General features: G+C 36.8%; 1 protein-coding gene across 6 annotated transcripts in view; it reads left to right on the top strand.

The window, feature by feature from the left end:
- Nucleotides 1-22058, top strand: part of NAV3 (neuron navigator 3) — an 820281-nt gene that overhangs the window by 709219 nt on the left and 89004 nt on the right. For all 6 annotated transcript variants that reach the window (XM_053894885.1, XM_053894882.1, XM_053894887.1 and 3 more), the window contains 3 exons: nucleotides 18267-18399; nucleotides 19308-19578; nucleotides 20742-21450. In XM_053894885.1, the coding sequence (XP_053750860.1) occupies nucleotides 18267-18399; nucleotides 19308-19578; nucleotides 20742-21450 (1113 nt within the window). The remainder of the gene's footprint in view (nucleotides 1-18266; nucleotides 18400-19307; nucleotides 19579-20741; nucleotides 21451-22058) is intronic.

Below are 22058 nucleotides of genomic sequence, written 5' to 3'. Positions count from 1 at the left end.
GTTTCAAATGTTCATATCCCATGAATTAGTAATTCTCTTTCTAGGAATTTATCCTAGGAAAATAATCACAAATGTAACCCGATATGTCAACGTAAATGTTCAAAGGTATTCATTGCAATGATACTTAAAGTAGTTAGAAAATTATATTTTATATTTCCTAAAACAGAAATGATTAAAAATACAATAGTTCATATGATATACTTACGTCAAAAATATTTTAAGGACTTTAAAATCATTACAATGTCACATAAAACAAATGAATAATGAGCAAATATTATAATCAGAAGGTCTCAACCAGGTAAATTTACACCTGTGCATATAATACATCCAGGAAATGAATGGATAGAAATCATCAAAATGTTAATGGTGGCTACTGCTGGGTGGATGGCAGATGATTTACTTTGTCTCTTTCATATTATTTATGAACTGCCTAGTTTTCCACAATGAACACATATTGGTTTTTAAATTAATATAAGAAATAAAAGGATACCAATGGACCTTAATTAATCCTTGAGTTAACTTTCATTGCGTATGTTATATTCTCAGCTTATCACTAACAGAAGCTTTTAAATAAACTTGTACCTATTTCAACCATATAATAGCATCATGCAAATGAACACTGGAGGAAGCTAGCAAAATTACAATAAGCATTGTTCCAGTAATGTGTTTCAGCAAAGTAATTTTAAGTAAGGTTATTTTATCTCTTTGATTTCAGCTCGTATTATAATAAAAACAAAAATAGATGTTTCTTATCTGCCTCAGATATCATCAAAACATAAAAATCTGCCTGACTGCATAAATTCATTTCAAGCTAACATCATTCATCATTTAACCAAATCTACCTAGGGCTTTCTTTTATAAAGAACAGGGCCTTTCATTTTTCATTTATCTTACCTTATCTGATGCTACAATAGAATAAATCTTCATTATTTGTTTCCTAGAAGAAAGAAAAGGGGATGAAAAGTTCAGTGCATAGAGTTTATTGATTGCTCTCCTTACCCAAAACCCACATGGTATTAATATAGTCTCTATAAATATTTCATGGGTAAATACATAGCATTTTGTGCATACTAAAAATAATGAAAATGGAAAGACTTTATATTTATATGAATTGCCAGTTTATCAAGGGTTATACACTTAAATTATGATATAGTAAATTCATATCAGTTTCTCTTGGTATGTAAAAATAGTGGTACTAAGTGCAAACTGAATTTGGGATTAAAATTATGTCTTGAATCCTATTGATGGATTCTTTACTTTTCCAAAAAAATCACTCATGTCTCTATTGCCAGTGGAAAGTATGCAAAAGATCTAAAGTCTTTTTCTTTTTCTTTTTTTTTTTTTCTCTTTTACCACATTCCAACTAAAAGAAAAATCTCTATTCGTGGAATATTTCTGATACCAAATGTTTGGGATTTTTTTTTTCTCACACTGACCAATTCTCTCGCCCCAACTGACTGTCCTATAGTTGAATTCAAGTCAGTTCTGGCACAAACTACCTGGAATGAGTGTCAGATCCCATAAGTTGAGGGCTCATTCCCTAAGACTTCCCCCACTTAAATACCAGTTGCAAGTCTAGGCCTCCTGTATTTTTGACTTACTGACTATAAGTTGGAGGTTCCCATGTCTCCCTCCACAGGTTTGATAATTTGCTAGAATGGTTCACAAACTCAGGGTAACACTTATTTTTAATTACTGGCTTGTTATAAAGGATATGACAATGGATACTGGACATCATCTGAACAGCCAATTGGATGGGTACATAGGGCAAAATATAGGGAAGGAGCCCAGAATTTCCATGCTTTCTCCCAGCACGCCATGCTCCCAACACCTCCGTGTGTTCACCTTCCTGGAAGCACTCCAAACTTTGTAATTCATGGATTTTTATGGAAGCTTTATCACATAGGCATGATACATTATTAACTGAATCTTGTGCCTCTTTCCCATCCTGGAGGACAGAGGTGTGGGATAAATCAATAAATGATCTGGTCTTATATGGTCACAACATTAAGGCACTAATATGTGATTTATTCACTTATTCTTTAAAAAAAATTGTTTAATGTTTATTTAATTTTGGGACAGAGCATGAGCAGGAGAGGGGCAGAGAGAGGGAGACACAGAATCTGAAGCAGGCTCCAGGCTCTGAACTGTCAGCACAGAGCCCGACGTGGGGCTCAAGCCCACGAATTGCAAGATCATGACCTGAGCCAAAGTCAGACACCTAACCGACTGAGCCACCCAGGCACCCCCTGTTCACTCATTCTAACGCTTAAATGTGCAAATAATTATGAATTGGGGTAAAAACAATCAGTGAGCTATCCAGGAGCCAATCAAGTGTTCCCTCATTAGAACAAAAGATGCTCGTATCACCCAGGGAATTCCAAGAGATTTAGGAGCCCTGTATTATGTACTGCAGTCAAAGACCAACTATTAGAACAAAGATGATCCTAGTACCTTATCACTCAAGAAATTATAAAAGTTTTAGGAGCTCTGTATCAGGAATCCAGGATAGAGACCAAGTATATAGAGACCAAATCCCACCATTTCTACCTCCAAATATACCTTGAAACTGCCTTTTGTTAATTTACTTGTATCCCATGATCAAAAACTAAAGAAAGTCACAAGAGCCTCCTCATGGAGCTTCCTGCATCTAATCTTACCTCCAATATATTCAAAAGACTAAAATAGTTGAAAACTATATATAGGCTCGTGTCATTTTACTGCTTAAAGCTTTTTGATGACTTTTTATTGTCCTTCTAAGGAAGTCTTACTTCTCAGCACTGTGTGTAAGACCTACTTTTTCAATCTCAGAACTTCCCTTGCCTGCTGTACCTTGACCTCTGTTGCTTCCAGGTTTTCACACTTGCTGTTTCCCCTTCCTTTAATGCTCTCTCCCCCACCACTTTGATGGAGGGCCTTTCTTCACCCTTCACTTGTCTGCTTAATGCTTATTTAAAATGACCTCCTCAAAGCACTCATTCTTTCTTCACCCAAACCTTAGCAGGTCCCTCTCGTTTTTTCTCTCACTTTTTCCCCTTGATTTTTTTTTTTTTATTAACCACGATTTAAGATTATTTGCCTGTTTAAGGGTTAGGATGTGTGAATGAATCACAGACTAAGGCTGTAGATTGTGCCTATGTAGGACTAGATCATTTATACATTTATTTCACAAACATTGAGAACCTTTCACGGGCCAGATGCCAACCTGGGCACGGAGACTCCAAGAGACAAGCCACTCTCCTTGCCCTCAACCATGACCTTGTGACTGAAATTGCTTTGTAAGCAGATCAACTGCTGTATAGTGGAAGCACGCTAGTAGTGAACACAGTGTAGAAGAATTAAAGTTTGCTTGGAAATCACAGGAGGCTTCATAGAGAAAATGGCATTTCAACTGAATGTAAACCCACTACTCAAACTCTACTGTATCTCATAATTAATGAAAAGTGGTAGGATGAAACACTTTTGAAGGTAGAAGCTAGAACAACAAAAAAAAATCCTGCAATTAAAAACCATAAATATTTTATAAATGGAAGAGAGTATTTTAACATAAAATTATAAAATTATTTTTAGTATGTTGATGTTGTTATATAGTTAGGGTTTTCCAATTCAGAAGTCCCTTTAAAGACTGGTTCTTTTTTCTTGGTAATAAATTTTTTTCCAGGGAAATGCTGAATAAATCTTTGTTGAAATACACTCCATTGCTTTCTGTCAATGACCCTGAAGTACTACAGAATTTACACTTGAGTGGTTGCCATACTCAAACTTGACAGGTAGTGTAGTGTATTTGTTGATTAAAAAAAAAAAAGTATGGTGTAGGTCTATATGGTTTTGTGTTTATTTAGTTTTGAGGAGAAATTAATTGATTTAACATATTGATAGCAAAGCGCAAAACCTACCCGGCTGACTCTTAGTATTTTTAAAATTATTATTGCAAATGTCATTATGTCAAAGTATATATTAAAGGTATCTGTATCTCCTTATGTGCATTATTCGAATTGCCATAAATAATGGAAATAGAAAACAAAGCTATCCTGAAACAGGATATTTTTTAAAGTGGTGCTTTCCTTTTGTTTTCAAATGTTATGTAGTTTTCCCTTAGAAACAAGAAGCACATCCAGAAGTTTTTACACAATGATTTCTTGGATAGCTAAGGTCACTTCATTTTTCTCTTCATTCAATAATTGTTATTAGTCTTAAGAAATATTTAATAAAGTACTCAGATTTTATACTTTGTCATATATTGTTAAAAGGTTTGCCAATTTTTAGGTTGGAAGAGAGCAATATGTCTATCGCATGAGAGTTTTTACAGTGCCTAAATACATCTACTGTGTCATCCTGTATATATGAATGTTCACAGGTCTCAACACTGAGATCAACACTTTACATTTTCTACATTGATTACAAGTGGCAAACATGACTCCAGAATTTGCATTTCAGTACTATATAAAAATGTTGAGTTTGCTTAACCTTTTTTTTTAATTAACATTTTTAAATGTTTGTAATCTTGAGGTTCTTGAAAATGGGACCAAGTGTATATGAAATTTAATTTAGAATTCAGAGTGAGGTTGTGGTAGGGGAAGGATTTAGAACTTGGTGTAAGACCTGTCCAATAAATCAAAGTGATGTCTTAGGGGACTGAGAGACATAAGTGGGGGTGGCACCAAGGATCTAAAGCATGTATAATAATCTATTCACGGTGTATCCAGAGTCTAACGGGACAATTACTGTCAGCATAAGAACGTGTGGATATCATTGGATAGTAATGAATGAGGGAGTGTGATGTGCTGGTACCTGGAGGAAGAATTTATACTCTTGAAACACTGTGGCATACCTCAGGCAGTTGTTCCAACAGCATTGTCCTAGAAACACTCAGATACTGGCAAAATTTTATAATATCTACAGTTATGTTTTCTAAACAGCCATGATATATGTAATCAAAGGCTCAAGAAGATATACGTTGTTTATATGGCTATTTCTTATTTTAACTTGTAATAAAACAAGCTAACAAAAAAGTATATCGTTAAATGATTTGGACTAAGAAGATGTTTTTATAGAAATCAAAAATAATGTCACCTTAGTAGACAACATTCTCATAACTGGAATTGAATTGGGGTTGGCACACAGTACTACAGGAATTTTTGGTGAGCCCATGTTCATTTATTTATTTGTCTATTCATTTGTTTGTTTGTTTTTAGTTTATTTTGAGAAAAGGGGAGCGAGCAGGGGAGGGGTAGAGAGAGAAGGAGAGAGAGAATCCCAAACAAGCTCTGCACAGTCAGCCCCAAGCCAGGAGATCATAACCTGGGCTGAAACCAAGAGTCAGACACTGGGGCACCTAGGTGTCTCAGTTAGTTAAACATCCAACTTTGGCTCAGGTCATGATCTCACAGTTTGTGAGTTTGAGCCCTACATCAGGCTCTGTGCTGACAGCTCAGAGCCTGGAGCCTGCTTTGGATTCTGTGTCTCCCTCTGTCTCTGGCCCTCCCCCACTCATGCTCAGTATCTCTCTCTCTCTCTCTCTCTCTCTCTCTCTCTCTCTCTCTCTCAAAAATCAATAAACATGGAAAAAAAATTTTTTTAAAGTTGGACACTTTCTGACTGAGCCACCAGGGGACCCTCATTTATTTCATTAATGGAATATTTAATGAGCTAGAAAATTGAGATTGAGGTTACTATTGAATGCCTGAAGTATAGGAATTAGTTATTTATTGAAATAAAATCTCCTTCTTACAGGTACAGGTATAAGTAGGACAATTGACCTTGCAATATGAATTGTTGAAGAGCCTGACCAAATACCTCCTGTATGAATTGCTAATACACCCAAAATAGGATTGTGTTGAAAAATTACCTGTAAATAGGACTAGCATTTTTAAATCTGCAACCTTATTTTAACTATTATTCAGTTAATATTTCAGAATTCTTCATTGTAAAAAGCAGAAAGAAAAAAAAAGACCTTGAATGTATAACACATTTGTTTTCAATCAGGTCTACTTTTTTTTAATTATTATTATTTTATTTGTTTATTTTTGAGAGAGAGAGAAAGAGAGAGAGAGAGAGGCAGAGAGTGAAAGAATCCCAAGCAGGCTCAGCATTGTCAGTGCGGAGCCTGACGTGGGGCTCGGACTCACAAACCATGAGACTGACCTGAGCTGAAATCAAGGGTCGGACGCTTAACCGACTGAGCCACCCAGGCGCACCTCAAACAGTTCTACTTCTAAGTGTAAATCCAGAGGTGAACATGAGGGTCAGAGCTACAAGTGCACTACCAGATAAATAAAATAGATACCTGGCCCCACTGAGTTATTGAACATTTAAAATATACATAGCAGGGGTGCTTGGGTAGCCCAGTAGGGTAAGGGGCTGACTCTTGGTTTCAGCTCGGGCCATGATCTCACAGTTCATGAGTTTGAGCCCCTCACAGCTGCTGGTATGGAGCCTGTTTTGGATTCTCAATCTCTCCCTCACTCTCTAACCCCTCCCCTGCTCACGCTGTCTATCTCAAAATAAATAAACTTGAAAAAATAAAATAAAATATATATAGTAAAAGGCATGCCAAAAAATCATTTTCCTCTCAGAATACTTAGTAATCTTGTGTATGTCTAAATTGTAATTTGTCAACAGGCTAATTGGCTACATTTTTTGTTTTTCCCCTACAGCTCTGAGTTTTGACATATGTATCAAATCATGTATGTCCACTATAAATCTTTCCACACTTCTGACCACTGGCCATCACTGATCATCCTGTATATCTGTAGTTTTGCCTGTTATAAAATGTCACATAATTGGAATGTATGTGAATGTTCTTAACAGCTTCAATCATAGTATTTCAGAACTGGGAACAATCCAATGTGTAAATGCAATCTGTGTGATAACATCCACAGATCTGCAATTTATAGAGCTGTCCTAGATTGTTGAGAAAAATTTAGCAGAGTGACAGATCTGTAACTTGGAGGAGAAAAAAAGTTGCCCTTTTATAAGGACTATCATCAGGAATTCTTAGCACATCTTAATGAAATTAAAAATGAAAGGAGGGAGAAAATATATTGATGAGGCTTGAGACCTACTACTCAGAGCCAATTATAAGAGTAAATTATCATTTTTTTCAGGAAAAAGAACTCTATTTTTTGAAGCTTTTCAACTTAATTAAGTGTGCCATAATAAACAAGATTAATTGCATCCTGGCTAGGGAGAATTCTGATATCTACAAAATCAAAGATGAAAGTCAAAATCACAGAATAGATTCTGGAAATAATGTTGTCATCAATCAAAATTTGTTCCTTTAAGTTTGTTTACCAAAAAAATATGTTAAACAACATTTTCTCAAAATCTACGTCTATTATTGGATTCAATTCAATTTAGCATTACTGGATCGAAGCAGCATTTTCAAAAGTAAAATTGTTTCCTTCATTTAACAAGCATCTACTAGTCATCTGTTCAATAGTAGACACCATGGTAAGTGCTAGGATTATAAAGATAAATCAAATACAGTCCCTGGCTTCAGGTAATTCAAATCATGATCAAGAATATAGAAAAGTACAAAAAAATGTGTATCACAGGCAATATACGCTACAATACAGTGATTAACATAGATTTCATCTGATCACTCTACGACATTCCTATTGTGAAATAATTCTTCAACTCTGCAAGTAAGTGAGAGTAGCTTTGACATGCCATACGTACATTTAACACACACTTCTATTACAACACTTACCATTTTATATTGTAATCACTTGTTTAAGTTTTTGTCTCCAACAATAAACACTGAGTTCTTCAAGAAGGGGGGCTATAATTTATTCATCACTTAATGAATAAGAGCAGATACTTACTAATAGCTTTATGGAAGGAAGGACAAGCAGAGGCAGTGGATACGTGGAACAAAAGGGTGGCACAAAAGGGTGTCACCTGTGGCCAGGAGGATTTTCAAGGTTTAGAGACAACTAAGAATGGAGCCAAATGAGAGAAGAGAGGCAATAACACTTATATTTCATGGCAGAAAGGTTAATAGGTAATGACAATAACTGAAAGGGAGAAGAATTTTTAAAGAGAAATTATGTAATCTAGGCAGAGTGATTTGAAATGTTGACAGGACATCCATGACAAACTGTCCAGTAGAAGGCTGGAAATGCTGATCTGGTAGTCAGGAATAAGTCTGATTAAAGATGTGAATCTAAGTGTCCTAATGATACAGGTGATATTGAAGTTGTGGAAGACTAGGGAATTTCCAAGGAAGAAAGTAAAAGATGAGTTAAGATTAGTTTCTGAATATTGAGGAATTCAAAAGAATCCCAAATAAGAAGAAAAGGTAACTGGTTTGGAGGGATCTGTGAACTTTGCAAAGAGCCTATAAAGACTCATCATTGATATATTTCAAGAGAGAAGGGGTGAAAAGATGGGAGGCAGGGGAGCATAATGCTAATCAGCTTTGGGACAGAATTCCTGCGTTCAAATCCCAGCTCCATCACAGGCTCTTAGGCTCATCATTTAACCAACCTGACCCTCTTAATCTTTTTAAAGCTTGTCTCATAGTTTTGAGCATTATATAATATAAAGTAATTGGAAGAGTGGGACACATAGTAAGCATTCAATTCATGGATTAATTGACCTCTGTAAAAACAATTTCAGTATTAGGAGAAAGAGTTTGGAATACAAAGGAAGAAGAGAAATAACACTATGCTTCTGGAATTTGAGGAGAATGACTTCTTTTGAAGTTTTTATTTTAATTCCAGTTAATTCACATACAGTGTTACATTAGATTCAGGTGTACAATACAGTGATTTAACAATTCTGTACATCACCTGGTGCTCATCACAAGTGTACTCATTAATCCCCATCACCTGTTTCATCCCCCTACCTATCTTCCTTCTGGATAACCATCAGTTTGTTCTCTAGTTAAAAATCCTTTTCTTGGTCTCTCTTTCTCTCTTTCTCTTTTCCCTGTCTGCTCATTTGTTTTGTTTCTTAAATTCCACATATGAATGAAATCATGGTCTCTGACTGACTTATTTGCTTGTGTAGGGTAGTTCTATTTTTAATTTTTTGAGGAACCTCCGTACTGTTTTCCTGAGTGACTGCACCAGTTTGCATTCCCACCAACAGTGCACGTGGTTCTTTTTTTTCCATATCCTTGCCAACCCTTGTTGTTTCTTGTGTTGTTGATTTTAGCCATTCTGATAGGTGTGAAGTGCTATCTCATTGTAGCTTTGATTTGCATTTCCCTGATGGTAAGTGATGATGAGCATCTTTTCATGTGTCTCTTGTCCATCTGGATGTCTTCTTTGGAGACATGTCTGTTCATGTCTTCTGATTATTTTTAATAAGATTATTTCTTTATTGAGAGTTGAGTTTTATAAGTTCTTTATATATTGTGGATAGTAACCCTTTATTGATTATGTCATTTGCAAGTATATTTTCCCTTCTGTAGGTTGCCTTTTATTTTAGTTTTGTTGATTGCTTCCTTTACTGTGCAGGAGCTTTTTATTTTCATGTAGTCCCAATAATTCATTTTTTCTTTTATTTCCCTTGCCTTAGGAGACCTATCTAGAAAAAAAGTTACTACGGCCAATGTCAAAAAAGTTACTGCTGTGCTCTCTTCTAGAATTTTTATGGTTGCAGGTCTCACATTTAGGTCTTTAATCCATTTGAGTTTATTTTTGTTTGTCATGTAAGAAAGTGGTCCAGTTTCATTGTTTTGCACGTGTCTGTCCAGTTTTTCCAACACGATTTGTTGAACAGACTGTCTTTTTTCCAATTGCATAGTCTTTCTTATTTTGTGAAAGATTAATTGACCATATAATTGTGGATTCATTTCTGGGTTTTTATTCTGTTCTATTGATGTATGTGTCTATATATGTGCCACTACCATACTGTTTTCATTACTACAGCTTTGTAATATAACTTGAAGTCTGGAACTGTGAGGCCTCCAGCTTTGCTTTGCTTTTTCAAAATTGCTTTGGCTATTCAAGGTTTTTTGTGGTTCCCTGCAAATTTTAGGATTGTTTGTTCTTTGAAAAGTGCTGTTGGTATTTTGATAGGGATTGAAATAAATCTGCATATTGCTTTGGGTAGTATAGACATTTTAACAATATTCTTCCAATCCATGAGCATGGAATGTCTTTCCATTTCTTTGTGTCATCTTCAGTTTTTTTCCCAGTGTTTTATAGTTTTCAGAGTACAGGTCTTTCACCTCTTTCATTACGTCTATTCTAGGTATCTTACTATTTTTGGTGCAATTGTAAATGGGATTGTTTTCTTATTTTCTCTTTCTGCTTCTTCATTATTGGTGTATAGAAATGCAACAGATTTCTGTACATTGATTTTGTATCCTGTGACTTTACTGAATTTGTTTATCAGTTCTGACATTTTCTTGGTAGTCTTTTAGGTCTCCAGTATATAGCATGATGTCATTTGTAAATAGTGCAAGTTTTACTTCTTCCTACCAATGTGAATTCCTTTTATTTCTTTCCGTTGCCTGCTTGCTGTGGCTAGGACTTCCAGGACTATGTTGAATGAAAGTAGTGAGAGACAACATCCCTGTCTTGTTCCCGACCTCAGGAGAAAAGCTCTCAGTTTTTCCCCCATTGAGTATGGTGTTAACTGTGGATTTTCATATATGGCCTTTATTATGTTGAGGTATGTCCCCTCTAAACCTACTTTGTTGAGGGTTTTTATCATGAATGGATAGTTTGTCAAACGCTTTTTCTGCATCTATTAAAATGATCATATGGGTCTTATCCTTTCTCTTATTAGTGTGATGTATCACAATGATTGATTTGCAAATATTGAACCACCTTTGCAACCCAGGAATAAATCCCTCTTGATAGTGGTGAATTATTTTTTAAATTTATTCTTGGATTTGGTTTGCTAGTATTTTTTTGAGAATTTTTGTATCTATATTCATCAGAAATATTGGCCTGTATGCCTGAGTGGCTCAGTTGATTAGGCATCTGACCTTTGATATCAGCTCAGGTCATGATCTCATAGTTCACGAGATCAAGCCCTAAGTCAGGCTTTTTCCTGACAGTGTGGAGCCTGCTTGGTATTCTCTCTCTCCCTCTCTTTCTGCCCCTCCCCTGAGGGGGATTTCTTAAATATTTCTTAAAAAAAGAAATATTGGCCTGTAGTTCAATTTTTTTTTTTTTTTTTTTTTTGTGGTGTCTTTATCTGGTTTTGTTATCAGGTTAATGCTGACCTCATAGAATGGATTTAAAAGTTTTCCTTCCTTTTCTATTTTTTGGAATAGTTTGAGAAGAGTAGGTGTTAACTCTTATTTAAAGTGTTCAGTATAATTTGCCTATGAAGCCATCTGGTCATGGACTCTTTTTATTAGAATTTTTTTTTTTTTAATTACTGGTGCAATTTCATTGCTGGCAATTGATCTGTTCAAATTTTCTATTTCTTCCTGTTTCAGTTTTGGTAGTTTATAGGTCCCTAGGAATTTATCCATTTCATCTAGCTTGTCCAATTTGTTGGCATATAGTTTTTCATAATACTCACTTATAATTATTTGTATTTCTGTAGTGTTGATTGTTATTTCTTCTTTCTAATTTGTAATTTTATTTATTTAGATCCTTTGTCTTTTTTTCTTGATAAATCTTGCTAGAGGTTTATCAGTTTTATTGATTTCTTTTTTCAAAGAACCAGCTTCCAGTTTCATTGATGCGTTGTATTGAGTTTTTTACATTCTATATCATTTATTTCTGTTCTAATCTCTCTTATTTCCTTACTTCTGATGGTTTTAGCTTTTTTTTGTTGTTCTTTTTCTAGCTCCTTTAGGTGTAAGATTAAGTTGTTTATTTCAGATTTTTCTTGCCTCAGGAGGTAGACCTGTGTTGCTATAAACTTCCCTCTTAGAATTGCTTTTTCTGCATCCCAAAGGTTTTAGACTGTTGTGTTTTCATTTTCATTTGTTTCCATGTTCTTTTTGTTTCTTCTTTTATTTCCCGATGGCCCTATTCATTGCTTAGTAGCATGTTGTTTAAACTCCATGTATTTTTGTCTTTCCAGATTTTTTCTTGTGATTGATTTCTAGTTTCATGGAGTTATGTTCAGAAAAGATGCATTGTATGACTTCAGTCTTCTTGAATTTGTTGAGACTTGTTTTGTGGACTAATATGTGATCTATTCTGGAGAATATCCCATGTGCACTTGAAAAGAATGTGGATTCTGCAATTTTAGGGTGGAATGTTCTACATATTTCTGTTAAATCTATAGGGTCCATCCAATGTGTCATTCAAAGCCATTGTTTCCTTGTTGATTTTCTTTTTAGATGAACTGTCCATAGATGTGAATGGGGTGTTAAAGTCCCATACAATACTATTATTGTATTATTGTCAATTATTTCCTTTATGTTTGTTACTAACTGATTTATGTATTTAGGTGCTTTCATATTGGGTGCATAAATATTGGATTTATGTTGTTATATCTTCTTGTTGGCTTATCCCCTTTACTATTATATTGTGCCCTTCTTTGTCTCTTGTTACAGTCTTTTTTTAAGGTCTTGTTTGTCCAATGGAAGTATTGCTGTTCTATTTTTTTTTTTAATATCCATTTGCATGTTAAATATTTCTCCATCCCCTCACTTTAAATAAGCAGGTATCTTTAGCTCTAAAACAAGTCTCTTGTTGGCAGCATATAGATGGGCCTTGTTTTCTTTATCCATTCTGTCACCCAGTATCTTTTGATTGGAGCATTTAGTTCATTATATTCAAAATGATTATTGATAGATATGTGCTTATTGCCATTTTATTACTTGTTTGTGGTTATTTCTGAAGATTTTCTCTGATCCTTTCTTCTCTTGCTCTCTTTCATGGTTTGCTGGTTTTCTTTAGTGATGTATTTGGATTTCTTTCTCTTTATTCTTTGCATATTTCTTAGTGGTTTTTGATTTGTGGTTACTAGTAGGTTTATATGTAACATCTCCCGCATATAGCAGCCTTTATTAAGTTGATGGCCATTTAAGTTTGAACCCATGTTTAAGGTACATGGCATTATATTTTGCATCCTTTTCATTTTGTGAGTTCCTTGACTGTATTTTTATAGAAATATTCATTTTTACTGCTTTTGTGTTTCCTACTTTCATACTGTCATTTTTGGTCTTTCCTTTCCACTGACAGTGTCCCCTTTAGTATTTCTTGCAACGCTGGTTTTGTGATCATGAACTCCTTTAGTTTTTATTTGTCTGGGAAACTACTTATCTCTCCTTCTATTCTGAATTACAGCCTTGCTGGGTAGAGTATTCTTGGCTTCAGATTTTTCCCATTCAGCACTTTGAATATATCATGCTAGTCTCTTCTGGCTTGGAAAGTTTCTGTTGAAAAATATGCTTGTAGCCTTAGGAGATTTTCCTTGCAGGTAACTGTCTTCCTTTTTCTTTCTGCTTTTAAGGAGTTTTCTTAATCACTACATTTTGCCATTTTAATTACAATGTCTTGGTGTAGACCTGCTTTTGTTGATTTTGTTGTGGGTTCTTTCTGTGCCTCCTCGATTTGGATATCTGCTTCCTTCCCCAGATTAGGGAAATTTTCAGCTATTACTTCTACAGATAAATTTTCTGCCCCCTTTCTCTTCGTTTGGGACTCCTACAATACAAATGTTATTATATTTGTTGGAGTCACTGAATTCTCTAAGTCTATTCTCATTTTGCAAAATTCTTTTTCCTCTCTTTTGTTCAGCTTGGTTACTTTCCATCACTCTCTTCTAGGTTACTGATTCATTCCTTTGCTTCTTCCAGCCTGCTGTTCATTCCATCATTAATTCTGATTTCACTTATTGAGCCCTTTATCTCTGCTGTTATTCCTTATTTCTGTGTTAATGGTTTCACTGATGCCTTTTACTCTTTTTCTCAAGCCCATCGAGTATCTTTATGAACATTACTTTAAATTCTCTATCAGGCATGTTCCTTATATCTGTTTCACTTAAATCTCTGGCCACGGCTTTGTTCTGTTTTTTCATTTGGGACAAATTCCTCTGTCTACTGATTTTATCTAAGTCTCTTCCTACTTCTGTGAGTTAGAAAAATCAGCTAGTCTCCTGCTAATAAAGATAATGGCTTTATGAAGAAGAGGTCCTCTATTGCCCTGCAGTATGATGTTCTCTGTCTCTCAGGGCCTGTTGCTTTAGGGAGTGTCTCGAATGTGTGCTGTGTGCACCCTGCTGTTATGTCCTCGCCACTTTATCCTTCAGACCAGTCATCTGCAGAGTTTCTCTTTGCTTATTGCTGGAGACCTGTTGCCACTGTTGCCGGAACTGAGGCTCTGCGAAGCTCCAGGGTTGAAAGGCACAGTATGGAAAGGTGTTTCAGCCAGTCTTCTGAGAGAGGGGCCTTCCACGTTGGGACAGAGACAAGTGTAACTGTGAGGGGTGGTTCCACCGAGCAGGGGAGTTGGACTGGGGAGAGGGGCTTGGTGTATGGAAGTTAGGTAGCAAGTGTGGACACCACACTGGTTTCCACAGGTGGCTCTGTGCTTGTGCAGAGGAGCAGGAAAAGGAAATGGTGCCAGCTAGTCCCTTTGCTCCTGAAGGGGTCTCTCCCTGAATGCTGCTTCTCTGGGACACACTCCAAGAAGAGCAAATGACCTCCACGCTGTGTGCCCCAGGCACTCTTCAGATTGCTGTTTCCATGCTATACGGCCCCAGGCTGTGTGCCCTCCCCTCTCCATAAGAGCAGTGCAGTGCCCTCTGGGTTCTCCCTGAGGCAAGCCCACTGACCTTTAAAACTCCAGGCTCTCAGCCCTGCTGGTTGCAAGAACTCCTGAAATTCAGCCACTCTTGCCTTCCAAGCCAATTGTTATGGGGAATTGTCTTTCCTGTGCACACACCTGTGTGCTACTCTGTCTCTCCCACTTCTCTGACTGCTCTCCCTTCCCACCACAGTGGCTACAATTGATTTCTCTCATGTCTCTGCACTTTCTACCTTCATTGATGAGGCCTCTTCTCTGCCTTTAGTTGTAGAGTTTGCTCTGTCGGTCTTCAGGTCATCTTCTGGGGTAGTTAGCATGATTTGGTAGTTATCTAGCTGTATTCAGGGATCAAGGTGAGCCTAGGGTCCTCCTACTTTGTTGCCATCTTCCTCCAAACTACAGGAAAGTTACTTTAGGATAAAACAGAATTTCTAAGTAGCCCTGAGAAATCATAACAATGATTTATTTTATATAATCAAACGTATTGTATATAATAAAATACATATTATATTAGTCATTATAATTAGCTGACTTTCTTGTATTTTTAAAAAAAAAAGAATGGAGAAAACATATATTTAAGTAATATAAAGTCAAGACAGATATGGAAGACTATGAGGGTGGCAAGAACTAGAAGAGTAATGGTTGCACTATTATTTTAGTGTTCCTTTTGCTTCAGCACCTTTGCATCTTGCATCACTTGGTAAAGAGCTCACTAAAATTAAAAAAAAAAGAAACAACAACAACACAAGAAGGCTGGTAAAAATGCGTAAGAGGAACTCTATAAAGTTGACATAAAAATTAGGAATCAGTAGATTTAAGCTTGCTGGAAATATGGAATATTGTGGTCAAAAGTGATTGCAGAATTTGAGATCTTGGAAGAGATGGAAAAGTATAAGGTATTATAAAATAGTTTATGGAAGTGATTCATTTGCTTCTCACACAACCCTATGAGCTAAGTAAAGTCAGAATAGCAAGTGAACATACTAGCTGTGAACCTCTAAAGAAGGCTCACATGAAAGACTTTTTTTTATTGGGCATAATTGACATATAGAATTATATGAGTTTTAGGTGTATAACATAAAGACTTTAATTTTATGACTCTATTTGTCTTTTTATTACACTAAGCTAAATTTGGAAAATTTTTCTTTATGTTCTTATAATCTATGATATTTAACTTATTAATTAGATATATTTTACTATACTTTTTTTTTTTTTTTTGAGAGAGAGGCAGTGTGAGCAGGGGAGGGGTCGAAGAAAGGGAAAAAGAGAATTTTTTTTTAATGCTTCTTAATGTTTATTTATTTTTGAGAGAGAGAGACAGAGCATGAGCAGGGGAGGGGCAGAGAGAGAGAGTCACAGAATCTGAAGCAGGCTCCAGGCTCTGAGCTGTCCTCACAGAGCCTGACGCCAGGCTCCAACGCACGAGCCATGGGATCATGACCTGAGCCAAAGTCGGACGCTTAACCAACTGAGCCACCCAGGTGCCCCTACTTTTCTATTTCTAGATTGCAATGTTTTTATATTGTTTGGGATTCTGTCACTTATATCATCTAAACCACCAAGCTATTGTGTTCATTTGAGATTTTAAATGGTTGCAAAATATAAGTGATGGTTATGATTACCATAAGAGTTGTGGCATTTGACTTTATAGTCACTGATGCTAAGATTGACAGTGGAAGAGGCTATTAATAGAAATACTGATTCTGGACACACCTGGGTGGCTCAGTTGGTGGAGCATCCAACTCTTGGTTTAGGATCAGGTCATGATCTCATGGTTTGTGAGATGGAGCCCCATGTCAGTCTCCACACTCACAGCATAGAGCCTGCTTGCAATTCTCTCTCTCCCTTTCTTGCTGCCCCTTCCTGCTTGTGCTCTCTCTCTCTTTCTCAAAATAAATAGACATATATACAGGTTGCCTGGAGAGTAAATCTTAAAAAGTTCTCATCACAAGACAAAAATTTGTAACAGTGTGGTGATGGATATTCCCTAAACCTATGGTGGTAATCATTTTGCAAAATATACCTATATCAAATCATTATTTGTATGCCTAAAAGTGATACAAGGTTGCATGTCAATTATATCTCAATTAAAATACGGTCATTGATAATAATCTGACTTATAAATATCTTTGGTAATCATGATGCTTTATGCTATCAGTAGCTAATATTGCAAACAAAATACAGCAGGGGTGGGATCATCATTAACAGTGTGTATACCAAAGTAGGAAAAGTATCAGTTCCTCTGTGGTTTGCTTATGCTTTCATTAAGGATATTCTCTTGGGGCACCTGGATGGCTCAGTCGGTTAAGTGTCCAACTTTTGATTTCAGCTCAGGTTTGTGGTTCGTGAGCTGGAACCCTGTGTTAGGCTCTGCACTGAGCCCGGAGCCTGCGTGGAATTCTCTCTTCTTCTCTATCTGCCCCTCCCCGGCTTGACCTCTAAATAAGTAAATAAATAAATAAAACTTTAAAAAGGATATTCTCTTAATATATGGATTACTTGTAGAAGGTTTTTAAAGCTACTTGTCATTTAATGAGACTTAACTTTTGTCTGCCTCTAACATATGTATCCCATGTGGACGACTTTGTTTAACAGAGCACAGGTAAGCAGCAATACATCACAATAGACTGAGAAACAGACAGTAAAGAAGAGAACCATGTCCCACTCCTTGGAACTGTGGAGCTGCTCTTCTCATTCAAGTTACCCTGCTTATCCTACATTACTTCTGCATCATCTGGCACATTGACTAAATGAGGTTGCACATGTTAGCCTGCACATGAATATTAATATAGCTTATGTGATTGTTTTCTTCTTTAGATTAAAAACAAATGTATTCAGAATTGCAGATATTTTTCTTACACCCCAATGGATTGCTTTGTCCATCCTGTGTGGCAGGTGCATTTTATTTTGGAATCTATGGCTTTGGTAAAGAGAAGTCTGTGAAGAGGAGGGGTGACATGGCCAGATGTGAATTTTTGATCATTTTTGATCATTGACCCAAATTTAGCAATGAAGTTGTATTGAGAAAGACCAAAGGCAGGAAGGCCAGATAAGAGGGTATTGTCTATTGTCTAGGCCAGAAATTGTGAGGTATGGCAGGAGTAATGATATGCTAGAAGTGAAACTCGATGTTCAAAAGTTGGTGAGTCATTAGAAGTAGTTACTAAGGTAGGAGGAAGAATGAAGAATTACTTTGATTCCTAACTAAAGCACAGTTCTTTTTTTTTTTTTTTAATTTTCAGAACAAAGAACAAATTCTTATATGCAATGTTGCTTTTTCCAGGGGGAAAAAAAAGTCATTGTTAATTTTATTCTTTCCTAATACCATGCTGTATTTGTGGTGTTTTCATTCATTCTAGAGACACTGCCTTGGAGGCCAGATCTGCGCTGATTCTTTGCATATATCAGATGAGGTTCAATTCTTATTTAATATGATTCTCGAAAAATGGAAAGTCAATAACTTTTCATCATGAGATTTAAAAAATGAGGATCATCCTTCCAAGACATGATAAGTGTTAGATGGAAATATAGGTGACTTCCTTATGCATCCTGTGTTTAGTTCATTGCTGCTGTGTGTCTTGCCTTTAGCTGGGATGACAGCAGCTCTGTGAGCAGTGGTCTCAGTGACACCCTCGATAATATCAGCACAGATGACTTGAATACGACATCCTCAGTCAGCTCTTACTCTAACATCACTGTCCCTTCCAGGAAGAACACGCAGGTGAGAATCGCCTTCTTTCTTTTTCCAGTGCTTCTGCCGGTTTCTCCCCAACCACCCCCCCCCCCCCCGCCAACTATTTATATTGGATTAAAATGTAGCACAGGGGTACCTGTGTGGCTCAGTTGGTTAAGCCTCCAACTCTTGATTTTGGCTCAGGTCATGATCTCATGGTGGTGAGATCGAGTCCCACATCAGGCTGCATGCTGAGCATGGAGTCTACTTTAGATTCTCTCTCTCTCTCTCTCTCTCTCTCTCTCTCTCTGCACCCCTCCCCCATTCACATTCTCTTTCTCTCTGTCTCTAAAATAAAATTAAATATATGTATATATATATATAGCATGACCCCTTAATCTGAAATAATTGCATAAACTGAAGCAGCTTGTGTATATGTATTTTTTTCTATTGATTATAAGCCAACCCAGAAAGACTTGTTTTTACCATATCTGTTTTTATAATATTGATATTTTTTAACTCAAAAAATATTTTAATAGTCTAACTTTAAATAGTTCTTCATTAATTTTGTATTGATCTCTGAAATAAATTACTACATCTCTTGAGAATCGTAAATCAAGAATGGATATTAGATAATTAAGTTTTATCTTGTCTTACTTTTCCTTGTTAGATTTGACATAGAAAATTTCTTCCTCTCTGGAGTATGTAATTGGGGTTTTCTGCACATATTTATTCTGACATTCTCTAATATGTGCAAGTGAGAATTATGTGACTAAAATTAATGAAACTTAAATTAAGAAGGCAGAGATAAAAATAGGAGTCTCTGGGATTCTTTTGAAATATAAATCAGTGCTGCTTTTTTTTTTTTAACCAGTTATCTGAAAGTACATTGCAATGCCTATTCACACTTCATAGATTTTTCTGCACGAAGTTTCTTTGTAATATTTTCCTCATAGCTGAAGACAGACTCAGAGAAACGTTCTACAACAGATGAGACATGGGATGCTACCGAGGAGCTGAAGAAAACAGAAGAGGACCTCGACAGCCATGGGGATAGTGGCGGCAAGTGGAAGGCTATTTCCTCAGGACTTCCTGAAGACCCCGAGAAGACAGGGCAGAAAGCCTCCCTGTCCATCTCCCAGACAGGTTCCTGGAGAAGAGGCATGTCTGCCCAAGGGGGAGCGTCATCTAGGCAGAAAGCTGGAACAAGTGCACTCAAGACCCCTGGTAGGCTTGTCATTTCACAGCTGTTATGCAAAAAGGTTTTAATTTATAGCTTCCATTCAGTCTTGGTTCTCTTTAATGATAGCTTTATTTTTTAATTAAATCCTATTCTTCTCTGTATAGTTATTTTTTTCCTATGTAAATTTCACATACTTTACCATAGAAGTCCACATGAATACAACAATTTGGCATTCTCTAGAGAGCACCATCATAATTTGGGGCTATTGAGTGTCTATTCTGCCACTGTCATTTCTGTTCGTGTGCAAATAAAAGAAGTCTGCCTAATAAAAACAAGATTGCTTTCTTTCTGACTTCCTTATGAAAGTTGGGAATATTTATGGTAAGCATACCTCTAATTTTTACTACCACCACTGAGAGGCAAGAACAATCACACTAATCTAATGGGTTGGAATTCTGGAGATTTGAAACATCATTTGTGAATTACACTTTATGAAAGAAGAGAGTGAAAGAATTCTGCCAAATTTTACCATCTTTTCTTTCTTTTTTTTTAAGATTCTCTCCCTGTTTTTAAAATGGTGCCTAATTTTATGGGCACTTAGTTGGTTAAGTGTCCGACTCTTGATTTCTGCTCAGGCCATGATCTCATAGTTTGTGGGTTCAAGCCCCACGTCAGGCTCTGTGCTAGGAGCACAGAGTCTGGTTGGGATTCTCTCTCTCCCTTTCTCTGTCCCTCCCCTGTTCATGTTCTCTTTCTTTCTCTCTCTGTCTCTCTCAAAATAAATAAATAAAGTTAGAAGAAAGAAAAAAAGGAAACGGTGCCCAATTTTAAATATTGCCACCTGAATTAGTGATGTACCAGGGTACTCTAAATATAATCATCTTATATATATTCAAGTGAATTCTTTTTCTGGCACTTAGCTTGATAAGATTAAGTGCTATCCTGATAAAAGAAGAGAATTGTGAGATAAAAGACAATAATAAATTGCAAAAATATGTGTTTCCATTTTATCTCCATCACTCATCACATTTCCTCTAAGAGCCATAATTTTATAGCTTTGTACTCAACCCTCTCAATATATTAATCCATATTTCGGAACTGAAGTAACATAAAGATGTGTTCACATTTTTTACACATGGTTTAGAGAAAGAGTATTATGAAATCGAAGCGTGCCAGCATGCATATTTGTGTATTTCTCGTTAATTAGGGAAAACCGATGATGCCAAAGCTTCCGAGAAAGGCAAAAGTCCTCTAAAAGGATCATCTCTACAGAGGTCTCCTTCAGATGCAGGAAAAAGCAGTGGAGACGAGGGGAAAAAGCCCCCTTCGGGCATTGGAAGATCTACTGCTCCCGGCTCTTTTGGGTTTAAGAAGTCAAGCGGGGTAGGCTCATCTACTATGATCACGAGCAGTGGAGCCACAATTACAAGCGGATCGGCAACACTGGGTAAAATTCCCAAGTCGGCTGCCATCGGTGGGAAGTCCAGCGCCGGGAGGAAAACCAGTCTGGACGGCTCACAGAATCAGGACGACGGCGTGCTGCACGTGAGCTCCAAGTCGTCCCTGCAGTACCGCAGCCTGCCCCGCCCTTCCAAGTCCAGCGCGAGCGGCATCCCCGGCCGAGGCGGCCACAGGTCCAGCACCAGCAGTATTGATTCCAACGTCAGCAGCAAGTCGGCTGGCGCCACCACCTCGAAGCTCAGAGAACCTACTAAGATTGGGTCAGGGCGCTCGAGTCCCGTCACTGTCAACCAAACAGACAAGGAAAAGGAAAAAGTGGCCGTCTCAGATTCAGAGAGCGTTTCTCTGTCAGGGTCCCCCAAATCCAGCCCCACCTCTGCCAGCGCCTGCGGGACACAAGGGCTCAGGCAGCCGGGATCCAAGTATCCTGACATTGCCTCACCTACGTTCCGAAGGTAAGAGTGTGTAAGATGATGCTGGGAAAATAGAGTATGCTCTGCCGTAGGAGACATGTAAACCGTGTGTCTATAAAATATGTGTGTCCACAATCCTATATCCTGAGTAAATATACCCTACATATATATTTTAAGGTATGTATAATCTTAGAATCTTTTATTCAGTTTCTGAGTACAGTGAGTTTTAAAAAGCTGGTCGTGTAAATAACCAGCAAAAAATAAAAATAAAAAATGGAGTTCATTTTGAGAAATGCTCAAGCTTCCCAGTTCCATTCTCATCTAATATTAGCAACATAAAAACAGCATTTATAAGAAACTTAAGAGCAGATGGCAATACCTAGGGGTAGTAATAAAATAAAGTGATCGCTTATAAAATTTCCATAGATTTCCATCTCTCCTTTCCACAATTACAAATAAAGCAAAATGGGCCTTTATGACTGTTGGTATTTGTTTCCAGTGTTTATTATCTTGCTGGCTCTTAATGAGTCAAATGATCATGAACGTAGACGAAATAGTTTTTCTTGTAAAAGATTACATTGGACAGATTGATGTAGTACCCGATCTTGACAGATTAATGAAAATCAAGGCACGATATCATGGACGGAATT

The sequence above is a fragment of the Panthera pardus genome, unplaced genomic scaffold (genome assembly GCF_024362965.1).
Source record: "Panthera pardus isolate Hobbes unplaced genomic scaffold, ASM2436296v1 HiC_scaffold_6, whole genome shotgun sequence".
NCBI classification, from domain to species: domain Eukaryota; kingdom Metazoa; phylum Chordata; class Mammalia; order Carnivora; family Felidae; genus Panthera; species Panthera pardus.
Note: the sequence above shows the minus strand (reverse complement) of the source record. Positions and strands in the feature narration are given on the sequence as shown.